This window comes from Silene latifolia, chromosome 1 (assembly GCF_048544455.1).
Source record: "Silene latifolia isolate original U9 population chromosome 1, ASM4854445v1, whole genome shotgun sequence".
Lineage (NCBI taxonomy): Eukaryota > Viridiplantae > Streptophyta > Magnoliopsida > Caryophyllales > Caryophyllaceae > Silene > Silene latifolia.
In genome coordinates this window covers 89,408,909-89,425,052 of record NC_133526.1, presented here as the reverse complement: position 1 = coordinate 89,425,052, position 16,144 = coordinate 89,408,909, and the positions used below count along the sequence as shown (strand labels likewise).

The 16,144-nt window shown below is 35.9% G+C and overlaps 1 protein-coding gene across 1 annotated transcript; it reads right to left on the bottom strand.

Annotated features, from left to right (window-relative positions):
• Nucleotides 1-1,469: 1,469 nt before the first annotated feature.
• LOC141650159 (uncharacterized) lies at nucleotides 1,470-3,284 on the bottom strand. Its single transcript, XM_074458665.1, has one exon. It carries the CDS (start codon nucleotides 3,282-3,284, stop codon nucleotides 1,470-1,472), a length of 1,815 nt encoding a protein of 604 aa, XP_074314766.1.
• Between the last annotated feature and the right edge of the window lie 12,860 nt (nucleotides 3,285-16,144).

Genomic DNA, 16,144 nt, shown 5'->3' with positions numbered 1-16,144 from the left:
GCAGTCCATGTGGTAAAAGAAGTAAGCGGGTTCGCTATGGAATTGATACCAAGCCAGAAAGACCTCCATAAATGTTGTGTTATCAAACAGGATCTAAATAAGTGATCCATCGACTCAAGCGAACTATGACAGAAGTGACATTCCTGTGACACATTCAAACCGTGTGAAAGTAAATTCGCATTCGTTGGCAAAATATTGTGAGCCATTCGCCAGAGAAGCAAAGACAACTTTCGTGACAGGTTCTTTCTCCAGACAATATGCCAAGGAAAACGCGGTGCACTAGATCTAACAGAGGAGCCAGACGAAGTTTGTGACCAGAGGAAACAATACCCGGACTTGGCAGAATAAGAACCATCTTCCGTAAATTTCCAATAAATAAAATCATCAATCACAGGTACGGGAGGTTCCATAGCAATGATTACCTTTGCTGTTGTTGTCGAAAAGTAACGGAAGAGCATTGTTAGATTCCAACTCCCAGAAAGCAAAATAAAGTATGATAAAGGTGGTAGAGGGACATGACTTTGTGGATTCAGAGTAGGTAGATCGCCATTAACCCATCGACTGGACCAAATATTAATCAACTTACCACTTCCAATTTTCCAACAGACAACGTCTTTAGTTAAATTCACAGCACGGCAAATTCCCGACCATGCGTAAGAAACATTAGAAACCAAAGACTTGGACTTCAGAATAGGTAAGTCTTTTTTATATTTAACCGTCCAGAACTTTGCAAGCAAAGAAGTTAGTTGAGAAGTTATGTGCCATAATTTTTTAAGGAGTAAGGCTTGTCCCAGCACGAAAGTATTTTTTATACCAAGACCGCCATATGACTTGGGAGCATGTAAAATATCACGACGAAGCCAGTGAATCGAATTCTTATTCCAGTCACTTCTCCACCAGAAAGCAGCAATCAGAGCATCAAGCTTTCGACAAACCCCATGCGGTATAGGAACGCAGGAGAGGATATGGTTTAAAAAAGCCAGCAAGATAGAAGAGATAATAACAAGTTTGCTTGATTGGCTCAAATGAAGCGCGGACCACGAAGCAATGCGAGTAATAAACTTGTCAATTAAAGGGAGAAACGGTTCCGATCTCTTGCGAGGGATATCAATTGGAACACCCAAGTAGTCACCAAAATAAGAGACTGTAGGCATCTTGAGTATTGACTTCATGTGTTCCTGAAAATACGCTGGCGAATTCGGACTGAATTTGATGTAGGATTTATCCAAGTTAATCATTTGACCCGATGCAACTTCGAATTTCTTCAGCAAATCTCGTAGAACTTCAAAAGAATTAGCCGTTGCTTTACAGCAAAGTAAAGCATCATCCGCAAAGAACAAGTGTGACAAAGTTGGTGCATATCGCGAAATTTTGATTCCCGTAAAAAGTTTCATCCTTTCGGCCATGGCCAGCTGACGAGATAAAACCTCCATGCAGATAATATACAAATACGGGGAAAGAGGGTCACCTTAACGTAGACCAGAAGTAGGCCGTAAAGTACTTGAAGGAGTCCCATTTACAAGAACACTGTAAGAAACTGTGGAGATGCATTCCCAAAGAAGGTCGCGCCAGAGAGAGGGAAACCCCATATGGCGCAGAACAGCCATAAGGAAGTGCCAGGAAACTCGGTCAAAAGCCTTGCTCATGTCTAGCTTCAGAACGGCATAACAATTAGTCCCTTTCTTGGTTTTGTTGATGTAATGCTGGACTTCATGAGCAACAAAGCAACCATCCGACATTAGACGACCCGGAATAAATGCTTGCTGGGAATCCGAAACAATTGAAGGGATAACAAGCTTGAGTCTATTTGCAAGGCATTTAGAAGCTATGTGGTAAATAACATTGCATAGGCTAATAGGACGATAATGAGTAACCAACTCAGGATGGTCAATCTTTGGGATGAGGACAATGTGTGTGTTATTCCATTCCTTGAGCATAACCCCCGAATTCAGGAATTGTAGTACGGCCGCGGACACAAGAGAACCGATTTGAGGCCAAAAGAACTGGTAGAACCGTGGTGTGATACCATCTGGACCAGGAGATTTCGAACCATTCATAGTGCGGATTGCTCGAAGGACATCAAATTCAGTGAAAGGTGCACATAAAATGGAGCTTTCTGCCGAGGAAAGCGTTGGCAAGTCCAAAGACAGAAGAAATGATTCCAAAGATGCAAAGGATGAATCAGCCGTCGAAATTGTAGGCGCACACAAAAGATTCTTAAAATAAGATAGAATTTCAAGCTCAACTTGTTCTGGTTCATGGAGACATATCCCAGCAGGTGTGCGTATCGAAACCAGCCGTTGTCTAACAGAACGCTGTCGGACTCGATTAAAGAGAAATCGAGTTGGCAACCCATCTAAGACCTCATTACGAAGCTTAACCCGCTGGGCCCAATAGCCATGTTGTTTGGAAATGAGCTGAAGATGATTAGAACGTTGCAATTGGAAATCATCAGCAGAATCAAAATCTGAAATATCAGTAGCCGACAGTTCCAGGTCCTTCTCAATGCATGACCAATTTATACCATAGGTAAGACGATGCTGAAGAACCCATTGTAGGATAGCAAATCTCACGGTAGCTAATTTACGGGAAAGAACGAAAGGTAAGGAGCCATGGATCGGGGTTTGAAAGGCTGAAATAACAAGGGAGATAACTTCTGGAAAATGTAAACACCAGTTATCAATACGGTAAGGGCGTTTGAAGGTATTTTGAGCATGGAACAAATGTAAAATGATCGGGGAATGATCGAAAATAAGAATAGGTAAGTTTAGAAGAGAGGTCTGAGGAAACATGTCAAACCATTCCTGCGTTGCATAAGCGCGATCAAGTCGTTCCATGATACAATTATCACCTAACTGTCCATTCATCCAAGTCAAGCGGGGCCCAAAGAAAGGAATGTCTACCAAACAGTTTAGAAGTTTCCATGTCGTGAAATCAACCTGACCGCGTATAGAGCTGGAGCCACCCAATTTGTCGGAGTGCAATTCAACCTGATTAAAATCCCCAATTACAAGAAAAGGGGTACAACCCAAAATAACATTAGAGATCCGATCCCATACACTTGAACGATACTGAAACATAGATTCCCCATATATGAACATAATGTACATATCATTATACACACCCTGAGGTAGATGCAAACCCAATTTACAGAAGATAAAATGCGAGTTACTACAAAGGACCTGAACATCAACCGAATTATCCCAATACAAAAGAAGACCTCCACTACGACCACTAGAATCCACCGCAAAGTAATTGGGAAAGCCTAAATGAGAAGTCTTCATACAAGCAATATCTACAGAGGTATGAGTTTCTTGTAAAAACAAAAGCAGCGGATGGAATTTAAGGACACATCTATGTAGATACGGAATTGTAGGATCATCCGCTTCACCAAAGCCCCTACAATTCCAACAAAAGATAGTCATTGTTCCCCGGGTGGTGATTTACGGTCCACCACCTGACCTAAGAGAAGCCTCCCATCTTCAGCGCTGGTAGAAGACAGGAAATGAGATGAAAACCAAGTTAGCGAAGAGAATTGAAAACCCCAAACACAGTCAACAGAAAACCGTAAACGCTTATTAGACAAAATATCCGGGGCCAAATCCAAACACTGAGATTTGCGTTTAAATGGCCCAACCAAACGATCACGAAAGTCTAAATCCGGAGATTTAGGCTTCGTGTAACAAAACCCAGGGATGCCCAGGAACTCAAAAAGACATTCAAGGGGACGAGTGTGAAGCTCAACAACAGACCAAGAGGAGGAACCCCAGGTTAAATTCAAAAATTTTGAGCGGCTTGATTTCTTAAAGAAAGGTGTACTCAAGCAGTTAAGATTGGCAATTACCTTCCTTTTAAAAACAAATTTTAATTTCCTACCAGACGAGTCCATAGGCACATGACTAAAACCAGAACCACGACTAGAACCAGCACCCAGATTGTCGCGAAAAAGAATGCCCACATCAACCTGTCGAGGGGACGTAACTGGTTCTGCGAGTCCCAAAGCCATGGTATCATCCAAATCCTCTTCTGGAACCGTCATTTTAAAAGCAGGGGAAGCTGGAGTTGCAGAAGTGGAAGCTCCAGTGGAGCCAGGCAGAGCGCGAATCAGGGGATGATGCTCTAGTAGAACCTCCCTGGACTCATCCTCACGAACCACAAGCTCAGGCGCTGGTGCAGAGAAAGGAGGTTCCTCATCATCTCCATTGTCAGATGGAGAAGAAGAGAACGAAAAAATCGGTGAATCCCCTCCAGAGTCAACATGGGCAGAGTCATCAGGGGCGGCGATGTTAATCTTAGAGGTCAAATACTTGGCACGAGAAGGTAAGCCCATAACTTCAGGAGTATAAAACCGCGAACCAGGCGGTCCATGAAGAACCAACAGACCCCTGGTTCGAAGCTCTTCCATTCGCGCGTGAATACGATGAGCACCTTGAATTTTACCAGATGGACAGAAGGATACCCGGTGACCCACTTCGCCACAAGTTTTGCAGAATCTAAACACTCCCTCATAACAAAACCCGATCCACTGATGATTGGTGTCACTAATAGCTAGATAGCAGCCAGGAATCAGAGGTTTTGAAAGGTCAACCCAGACCTTCACCCGAACAAAACAGCGAGTAGGAGTCAAAGTATTGACAACTTCCTCCTCACAGACGTCACCAACATGAGACAAGAGGTAGGCCGCAACAGAAGAGTGCATTAAATGAAAGGGAAGATGTAGAACACGCACCCAGACTGGGACAATATGAAATAACATATTGTCAGGAAAGGTAGTAGCAGAACAAGGACGAAGAACCAAAAGACCGCCATCAATATTGACAGTCTGACGGTTTCTGAAAAACTGGTAGTCAGCAGCAGAGGAGAAGCTGAACAAGTAATAAGGTTTCATGGGTCGAATAGAAATCGGTCCATTTAGCCTCCAGTTGATGCCAATCAGAAACAAAATCCGGTCAGTAGTCAGATAACGTTGGTCTATAAAGCGAGCAGTAAGAACTTTGTTGAAATCAAGACCCGTGAGATCAACACAAAGATGTGGGGGAAGTTTTATACTCACCCCTGCCCGACAAGGAGCAATGGATGAAGATGAGGCCATTGTTTATTGTTTTGTTTTTGATTTTTTAAAAAGGTGTGTTGATCTGGGATAATTAAAAACTGTAGATTGCAATATATAGAAGGAGCAACTACTTGCAGGGTTGGCCGGAGAAACACGCGGTGGCAAAGCAAGAGCAAGGAGGACACGTGTTTAAACAAAGCGCGGTAAACGGACACCTCATCACTTCATGCGGAATTGGAAAGGTTGGCAGAAAGATAAACAAGTGGGAAAGAAGAGTGGGTTTGGCCGTAAAGATAAGGAAGAGGGTGGAAGGAGTTGTTATTTGTCGGAAAAATGGGTCGGCAGAGAAAACCTAATGAACAAGGAAACTCTCATTTAGAGAGAAACTCTCTAGAGATAGAGAGAAATTTTTTTTCTTAATCGAGTAAAATATATAACGGTCTTTTTTTTTTATTTTTTATTTTAAAGTTACACTTTTTCTATTAAAGTTACATTTTTCTCTATTATTAAAGTTACACTTTTCTCCATTAAAATTACAATTTTATCTATTAAAAATACACTTATCTCTATTAAGGTTACCCTCTTAATGACTAAAGTTATACTCTCAATGGACTAAAGTTACACTCTCAAAGACTAAAATTTTTTCCGTTAAAATTACACTTTTTCTTTTAAAATTACACTTTTTTCTGTTAAAACTACACTTTTTTTGTTAAAATTACACTTCTTCTGTTAAATTTACATTTTTTTTGTTAAAATTACACTTTTTTCTGTTATAATTACACTTTTTTGGTTAAAATTACACTTTTCTCTGTTAAAATTATACTTTTTTCTGTTAAAGTTACACTTATCTCTATTAAGTTTACCCTCTCAACGACTAAAGTTACACTCTTTGCCTAAAGGAAGACAGACTAATTTGGACTATTTGAACAATTTGGACTAACTAATTTGGACTATTTGGACTAACTAATGGAGTTATTTACGACTAAATTTAGAGTAAAAATACACTATTTACGACTAAATTTGGACTAAAAATACAATTTTGGACTGAAAATACACTATTTACGAATAAATTTGAACTAATATAACACTATTTAAGACTAAATTTAGAGTAAAAATACACTATTTGGACTAAAGTTACACAATTCATTTATTTTGAGTCATTGAGATTGTGCAATTTTAATCATTGTCCACTAAAGTGTAACTTTAGTACATTGATAGTGTATAACTTTTATCGTTTTATAAGTGTAATTTTAGTCCAAAAAAGTGTAATTTTAGTCCACAAATGTGTAACTTTAATTCACAAATGTGTAACTTTAGTCTACAAAAGTGTATACTAGTCCACGGAAGTGTAATTTTAGTCCATAAAAGTGTAATTTTAGTCCAAATTGTATAACATAGTCCAAATTTGTGTATCCTTAGTCCAAATTGTGTAAATTACAAATAACTCCATTATTTAGTCCAAATTGTGTAATTTTAGTCCAAATTTGTGTAATTTCAGTCCAAATTGGTCTAACTTTAGTCCAAAAGCGTAACTTTAGTCATTGAGAGGGTAACCTTAGTAGAAATAAGTGTAACTTTAATAATAGAGATAAATGTAACTTTAATGAAGACAGGTGTAATTTTAACTGAAAAAAGTGTAATTTTAACGGAAAAAAGTCTAATTTTAACAAAAAAAAATGTATTTTTAACCGGAAAAAAAGTGTAATTTTAACAGAAAAAAGTGTAATTTTAACGGAAAAAAGTATAATTTTAACAGAAAAAAGTGTAATTTTAACGGTAAAAAATGTAATTTTAACAGAAAAAAGTGTAATTTTAACGGAAAAAATTGTAATTTTAACGAAAAAAGTGTAATTTTAACAGAAAAAATAATTTTAACAGATCCTAAATCACACAATACCAAGAAAAATTTTTAAATACGAATATTGACAAATATATATAATAAGACGGATATTAACAAAGCGATATCAACAACAAAAAAGTAAAAAATGAGATTTGAAAAATCAAATCTGAAAAATGGTAAAACAAATCAAAGATCTAGTGAAAAAAAAGTAAACAATGAGATTTCATAATTAATAGATTTGATACTAAAATCAAACTATAATTTGTAAGAATGCCAATAACCGGAAAAAAAAAGACCAAAACATCAAAATTGAAAAAAAAAACAGAAACGAAAAAAAAAACGGTCAATGAAAATTGATCTATTTTTGTAGATCTAAGATTAAAATAAAAAAAAACTCACAAATATGAAACAATATTATATAACAAGGCGATATTTAAAAAAACAAAAACAACAAAAAAATAAAAACAACACCAAGATTAAAATTAAAACATCAAGTTTTAAAAAAAAAATGACGTCATGGCGGCGGTGGTGTTGGCGGCGGCGGTGGCGGTTGGCGACTATGGTGGTTTCCGGTGGGTGGTGGTAGGTGGATGGTGAATGAGAAATAGATGAATAAATGATTTATTTGGATTTTTTGGGATTTTTATTTGTTTGGTTTTTTGGGTTTTTTTTTTCTTGGTTTTTTTGGAGAGAATATGGAGAAGTGAGATATAGAGAGAGAATGAGGAGATTGATAATGAGATGATGAATGAAAGATGAGGGGGATTAATGTAGTTAATGAGAAAATTAGAGGAAGATGGCAAAATTAGAGCATTAACCTTAATTTTTTTGTTCTCATCTTAGCCCTCCATTTCCAAGATCCAATGGCCCATAATGTGACTTATGGACTCACATGTAAGAGGAGGACTCATTTGATCTTATTACTATATATATATATATATATATATATATATATATATATATATATATATATATATATATATATATATATATATATATATATATAGAGAGAGAGAGAGAGAGAGAGAGAGATAAGATCATTTGAGTCCTCCTCTTACACTTGAGTCCATGAGTCTCCATTAGAGCCTTTGGATGAGAAAGATGGAGGGTTGAGATTGGAAGCAAAAAAGAGGGGATTAAAGCTAACTAAACCCACTCTCTCACTACCCACACTAATTAATTTTAATTAACCACTAATTCAATATATATACTTTTTTCCACCCACCTAATTATCTCTCATCCACACAATTTCCTACTCACACCCTCTCTAAAAATCTCCCTCTCAAAATCCCTAAAATTAAAAACCCCAAAAAATAAAAAAAATGCCCCTCTCCCTTCCCCAGCCCCGCCGACCACCACCACCCACATCCCCGCCTTCAGCCACCACCCACATCCCCGCCTTCAGCCACCACAACAACTCCCTCAACCGACACAACAACCCACCAGCCGACACCTCCACCCGACACCAACGGTGCACCCGAAACCACACCCACAACCACGACGGCAACAGCAACAACAACTCCACCACACCATCATCCCCCACCACGGATCTACCCGACAACAAACCACCGGCCGACACCTCCACCCGACACCCCCACGACAGCAACAACAACTCCACCACACCATCATCCCCCACCACGGACCTACCCGACAACAACCACCAGCCCACACTCACGACAGCAACAGCAACAACCCCACCACCACCGGATCCCGACAACAACGGATTTCCTTTCAAATGTTGTTACTTTTTTTTAATTTTTTTTCGATTTTTTGGGTGTTAATTTGGGGGTGATGTCGATTTTTGGGTGTTTTAATGTGGGGGGTCTATTTTTTCGATTTCTGTTAAAAGTTGTCCTTTTTTTTTTTTTTTTTATTTATTAAAGATGCGAAGGTTAAAAGTCGACTTGATATTATTATTGTTTTGTTTTTTTTTTCGTTTTTAGTTCTCCTTTATAATGATGTTATTGTTTTTTTTTGTTCTCAGATCTGCCACATTATTTTTTTTTAAGATCTACTTTTTTTTTTTTAAGATCTACTTTTTTTTTCAAGTTTGATGGGGATATTAAATGTCGATGATGGTGTTTTTAAGATCTACGTTTTTAGTTCTCCTTAGTGTTTGCTTCTTATTATTTTTAAAATTTTAGATCTAGGTTTTTGAAATAGATCGAAAAAAAAGATCTCACATAAGTTGTTTAATTTTGTGAGATCTTTTAATTTTAATCTTAGACATATTTAAAATATCGTCTTCTCATTTTTCTTCAATTATTGTTATATTAGATCGTTTTATTTTAGTCTTAGATCTAATAAATAGATCTAAGGTTAGTTGTTGATTTTCATCTTAGATGTGCATTTTTTCTCCTAGAATTACTCTTTTTTCTGCTAGAATTACTCTTTTTTTTGGTTGAAATTACACTTTTTTTCTACTAGAAATACAATTACACTTTTTTTTTTTTTTGCTATAATTACACTTTTTGGCTAGAATTACACTTTTTTCTGCTAGAATAACACTTTTTTCGACTAAAATTACACTTTTTCTACTAAAATTAAACTTTTTTTTGTTGTTAGAATTACACCTTTTTCTGTTAAAATCACATTTTCCTCCATTAAAATTACACTTTTCTCTGTTAAAATTATACTTTTTTTTGCTAGAATGACACTTTTTTCGGCTATAATTACACTTTTAGTTGTTAGAATTACACTTTTTTCTGTTAAAATTACACTTTTTTTTGCTAGAATAACACATTTTTCGGCTAAAATTACACTTTTTGTTGTTAGAATTACACTTTTTTCTGTTAAAATTATACTTTTTTTTGCTAGAATTACACTTTTTTCTGCTAAAATTACACTTTTTGTTGTTAGAATTACACTTTTTGTTGTTAGAATTATACTATTTTCTGTTAGAAATACACTTGGCTCTATTGGACTAATGTTATACTCTCAATGGACTTGGTCATATTCTCATATTCTCATTGGACTAATGTTACATTCTCAATGGACTAAAATTACATTCTCAGTGGACTAAAATTACACTTCTCAGGACTAAAATTACACTTTTCTGGACTAAAATTACATTCTCAGTGGACTAAAATTACACTTTTTTGGACTAAAATTACACTTTTCTGGACTAAAATTACATTCTCCTTGACTAAAAATAACAATCTCATTGGACTGAAGTTACACTTACCTGGACTAAAATAACACTTTTTGTCATTAACATAAAACTCGTAAAATGCTAAATTACAATAACTTGTGATAAAATGACAAAAATTCAAAATATTATTCGTTAAAATCACTCGGAAAAGATTGAAGTTAAACTTGTAAAACGCTAAATTCTCGAAAATATTTCTTAAAATTACACTTTTTGCCGTTAGAATTACAGTCGTAAAATCCTAAAATGTCGAAAACTTGTCTCGAAAAAAAAAACGAAAAAAACGAAACAGTCAAAAACTTGTCTCGAAAAAAAAAACGAAAAAAACCGAAACACGAAAAATGTTAACAAAATTATCATAAACTTTGAAGTATAATACAAAATATGGTGTTAATTGTGTATGATAATCAATTAGTGAATGTATTATTAAAACTAGAGAGAGAAGTGAATTAATTAGTGTTAAGTGTGTTTTTTGCTTTCAATCTCAACCTTCCACCATGCATGATCCAAGGGTTGTGGGAGGGACTTATGGACTCAAAAAAAAAAGGGACTTAGAAGAACTTTGCTCTATATATATATATATATATATATATATATATATATATATATATATATATATATATATATATATATATATATATATATATAGAGAGAGAGAGAGAGAGAGAGAGAGAGAGAGATTGAATCATGTGAGGCACCCTTCTTAGGGTGAGGGCGGTAATTTGGACACCTTCTAAACCGTCGGATCTAATAATTATAGACTCCCGGATGATGCCACGTGTCCCCCTTATTTTTCCAATAAGAAAACACGCGCTTCTTCACTCAGTAGATCCATTCATTTGTCCATTTCACTTTCTCTCTCCTCTTTTTTTCCTCTCAATTACAAATTTACAATCATACGTCTTTATATCTTCTTCAAGCTTGTTCTATGATGCCGGTGAGTCTTTTATTTGTTTAAATTCTTTCTTATTTACTCTTATGTGCCTTTGTACATTAATTTTTCAGATTTATGTGTAAAACTATTAGTTTCAATTGATTCCTAAATGGCTAAATGTCGAAACCCTAACTTGATCTGGTTTATAGTTCGTCAATTGTGTCGAAATTCGTGAATTATTTATGATAGTTAGTATACTTTTGTTATCGGTTTTGAATTTGTATTTATGTTCGGATTTCTGAATATTTTTCTCTAAATGTTTTTGTATATGTGTTTCAGTTATTGATTTCAATTTTTCGTTCAACTTTGTAATCAGTTGAATATTATGTTGTAGGATCGCAATCTTATTATGTGCCTAATGAATTTCATAGCGTTTGATTGCATTTTTAGCTGAATTTTTAGACTTAATCTTCTGCATTCTTGAGTTATATTACGGTAATGTTAAAATTGTGCTATTCTATTGATATTATTACTCTGTACTATGTTATACCTGATGAAATTCTTAGCTTTGTCCATTTCGAAGTATTTGATGAAATTCAAGCTCTAAGATTTCGAACAAGGTCCGAGATTCACAAAACAAAGTCCGAGATTCACCTAATAAAGAAAAGAGCAAAATAGGTGATAACGAGTCTCACATTAAAATAGTACTCCATATGAAATGTAGCATGTTTCATGATTTGTGTCTTACATTATTGTAGAATTTGTTTGTTGCAGGCCCAATTCTCAACCTTTTTTTGGCATTGTATATCATTTGGATCGTACTATGTAAATTGCTAAGATCAATGATATATTGGTAGGCTATTGATGACTATTCTAGGAAGGTGCATTAAATTAGAGGAAGTACGACAAGTATCTGATATTTTGAATGACATGAATGCAAGACGACGCTGTTGGACATATCTCCCAAACCAGGCAAGATTTTGGGGTGATTCTTGTTGGAGGTGAAAGCTAACTCAAATACTTGTAGCTTTCATTTGGTACCTGTGGGGCACCCCAACTCATTCGTAGTTAGGAGCTATCATGCCTGCAAGTCTGGTCTGATTTTGAAGCTGCTGTAAAATGGTCATGTTTTAAATGGCATGTTCATGGATACACATATTGTCAATACTTTTCAGCTTAACTGTGGAATCTTAATAAATGAAGATAGGGGTGTCTTGGGATGTTAACATGGAATTTTAAGGCATTTACATATGTAATTTAACATTGGACTAACCCGAATGCAGTAGAGGTTTTCTACTATACCTGAAAAGGGCTACACATGCACTGACTCACTGAGCCTTGTTAGTGCTAGTTTGGGTTGAAAAATTCTTATCTACGAGTATAAGTTGTTATTTGTCTACTTTCATATCGGATTTGGCCATTGTCGTCTATTAGCTCAAAAGGTAGAGCAATGTGTTATTGCACATGGTGTGGGTTCGAGCCCCACATAGACGAACATATATAAAGCACTAGTTACACTTTGTAGTAACATTAGTTGTTCTATGTGGTAACAATAATTATCGAACAAAGTGATGCTAGCTAAGAATAACACTAGTTATTTGATAATGTAACATTGTTTCGTATATATAATAACACTGTTTATTTGATAAAGTAACACTTATGTTACATATATTGATAATAGAAGCTCATGTAGGAATTGAACCTACATCCTTTGTGCAATTGCACAAATGCTCTACCAATTGAGCTAATGAGCTAGTTTAGTAGAAACTGAATATTGCACCAACACACTACAGTTGATGTAATGACCACAATATAAGTTTATAAGTCACCACTTCACCTGAGTATTCGAGTCATATGTTTCTCATGTTATTCCAAAGAGCATGTAGTGTTATTCCAGTAACTTGTCATGTTATCACATAGAGTAACCGTGTTATTCTATTAACTTGTTACGTTATTCCATAGAGCCAAATAATATTCTGTGACACAAAAGTAAAGTCTGATATTCACCTAATAAAGAAAAGAGTAAAATAGGTTATTTTAACCAATTATGATGATCAAGTTTCACAAAACAAGCCTTAAGATTCACTGAATAAGATATGAGATTCACAAAATAAGGTCTGAGATATTAACCACTTATGATGACCACTTATGATGACCAAGTTTCACAAAATAAGCTCTAAGATTCATTGAACGAGGTCTGAGATTCACAAAACAAATTCTGAGATTCACCTAATAAAGAAAAGAGCAAAATAAGTTATTTTAGCCACTTATGATGATCAAGTTTTACAAAACAAGCCTTAAGATTCACTGAATAAGGTATGAGATTCACAAAATAAGGTTTGAGATTCACCAAACAAAGAAAAGAGCAAAAAACGTGATTTTAACCACTTATGATGACCAAGTTTCACAAAACAAGTTCTAAGATTCACTAAACAAGGTCTGAGATTCACAAAACAAAGTCTGAGATTCACCTAATAAAGAAAAGAGCAAAAAAGATGATTTTAACCACTTATGATGACCAAGTTTCACAAAACAAGCCCTAAGATTCACTAAATAAAGTATGAGATTCACAAAATAAGGTCTGAGATTCACCAAATAAGGAAAAGAGCAAAAAAACGTGATTTTAACCACTTATGATGACCAAGTTTCACAAAACAACCTCTAAGATTCACTGAACAAGACCTGGGATTCACAAAACAAAGTCTGAGATTCACCTAATAAAGAAAAGAGCAAAATAGGTTATTTTAACCACTTATGATGACCAAGTTTCACAAAACAAGCCCTAAGATTCACTAAATAAAGTATGAGATTCACAAAATAAGGTCTGAGATTCACCAAATAAGGAAAAGAGCAAAAAACGTGATTTTAACCACTTATGATGACCAAGTTTCACAAAATAAGCTCTAAGATTCATGAACAAGGTCCGAGATTCACAAAACAAAGTCGAGATTCACCTAATAAAGAAAAGAGCAAAATAGGTTATTTTAACCACTTATGATGATCAAGTTTCACAAAATAAGCCTTAAGATTCACTGAATAAGGTATGAGATTCACAAAATAAGATATGGGATTCACCAAATAAGGAAAAGAACAAAAAACGTGATTTTAACCACTTATGATGACCAAGTTTCACAAAACAACCTCTAAGATTCACTTAACAAGGTCTGAGATTCACAAAACAAAGTCTGAGATTCACCTAATAAAGAAAAGAGCAAAATAGGTTATTTTAACCACTTGTGATGATCAAGTTTCACAAAACAAGCCTTAAGATTCACTGAATAAGGTATGAGATTCACAAAATAAGAACTGAGATTCACAAAATAAGGCAAAGAACAAAATAAACAAAAAGAACTACGCCAACCAAGAACAACTCCCTTGTATTGAACTTCATGATTGGGATAAAACCCAATGACATAAATGTGTTTTGAAATCGAGTAAGAAGCTTAAATCCTCAGTACTTGATAGTTGATACTTATATCTCATCAAATTAGCAAACAAAAACAAGCTACCCAGACAAGCTTAACACTAAAATCTTCTCATTAACATATCCACAACTGCTAAATGATCCTCAGTAATCATCACAGTCCATCTTAAATAGCAACAAAATGGTTCACAAAAATTCAATTATTCACAAAAGAAGCTCTGTGATTCACAAAATAGACTTCGAGATTCACAACATCAAAACAAAGACTTGAAGTTCGATTATCATCAAAATTTCACAAATTAAAACTGAAATAGAAAACAATAATTAGAGCTTCAATAAAAGAAAATACTTGTTTCACAAACATTATTATCATCAACCATTGTTTTATCTACAATCTCCATGGCAATTTGAGCTGCAAAAATCGTCAAAAATTATGTAATAAGTAGTACAAAATCGCTAGGTAAAGGAAATCGCGCAATCTGCATCAATTTCGAACATTATATTTACAAAATCGCTCAATTTGATGAAATTCGAACCAAATCTTCTGAAATTATCGCACAATATCATCATAACTGCAATTGTCGATCAATTTGCTAAAATACCTGTTTCCTTGTTGTAGCTTGTTGATCAAAACACGATATTGTTGTAGCTGTGTTGATCGGCAAATCGCTGCAATTGGAATTTACGAACAATCGCTGCTATTGATTAGGTTATGGAGGAGATTTGGGAAAGATGGCTGCAAGTATAAGAAGAACTGTAGCTTGATGATGAAGAAAATTTGAGTACCGTGTTTTTTAATATTTGGGATATAATAAAGTCAGTGGACCAAATTTTGAGCCCAAATTTGAAGCGCGCAACATTCACAGTCCGCCCCAACATGAATGAATTTGATGAGACCGGCCGCCTCGCCGTAATGAGGTGCCTCACCGGATCCGGCCTCTATATATATATATATATATATATATATATATAGAAGAAGGATCAAGTGAGTCCACTAGAAAGCATTGAGTCCCTAAGTCCTATTTGGAGCCATTAAAAAGATGGGATGAAGGGTTGAAATTGAAGAGGAAAAACAAGGGATTAGTGCAAAAAGTAGAGAATCATTACTAATTAAACACTTTCCCTCACTACCTTCACTAATCAACCACTAATTTTACTATATAACATTTATTTTCCACTCACTTCTCTCTCATCTCACACAATTACATTTCTCTCATCTCTCTAAAAACCCAAAAAATTCAAAAACATTCAAAAAAAAAATTTCCCTCTTCATTCTCTCATCCTCATCCGTCATCCCCATACACCACCCACATACCACCCACCACTCACTCACCCGCCACCGCCCAAACCCCGACCCCGATTACTGCCGCCACCACCAACTCGCAACTCTGCCGCCACCAACACCTCCAACAAAAAAAAAACGCAGCCCCCAAAAAAACCACTGCCGCCACCACCAACACATTACCCGCCTCCTTCCTCTCCAACCACCGCCCACAACAGCTCCAACCGACACCACCTCAGCCCTCCTTTCTCTTTTTTGTTTTTGTTTTTCAGATCTGCCACCTACGCCGCCATTCACCACCGCACATCACCACGCACTAATGACACCACCACTCCCTCCTCTCCACCATCTCACCCATGCCGCACCACCACCTCCAACACGACTCCCCTCCTCTCTTTCTATCGCACCGCCCACAACCACCATCAACGCCGCCACAACAACACACCTCCTTCCTCTCCAACCCCAGCCACCGTCGCCGCCTCCAACCACCACCCATAGCAACACCAACAGCCGCCCAGTTCTA

Excerpts from the sequence above, each read along its gene's own strand:
- LOC141650159 (XM_074458665.1), bottom strand. The coding sequence starts at position 3,284 with ATGAAGACTTCTCATTTAGGCTTTCCCAATTACTTTGCGGTGGATTCT.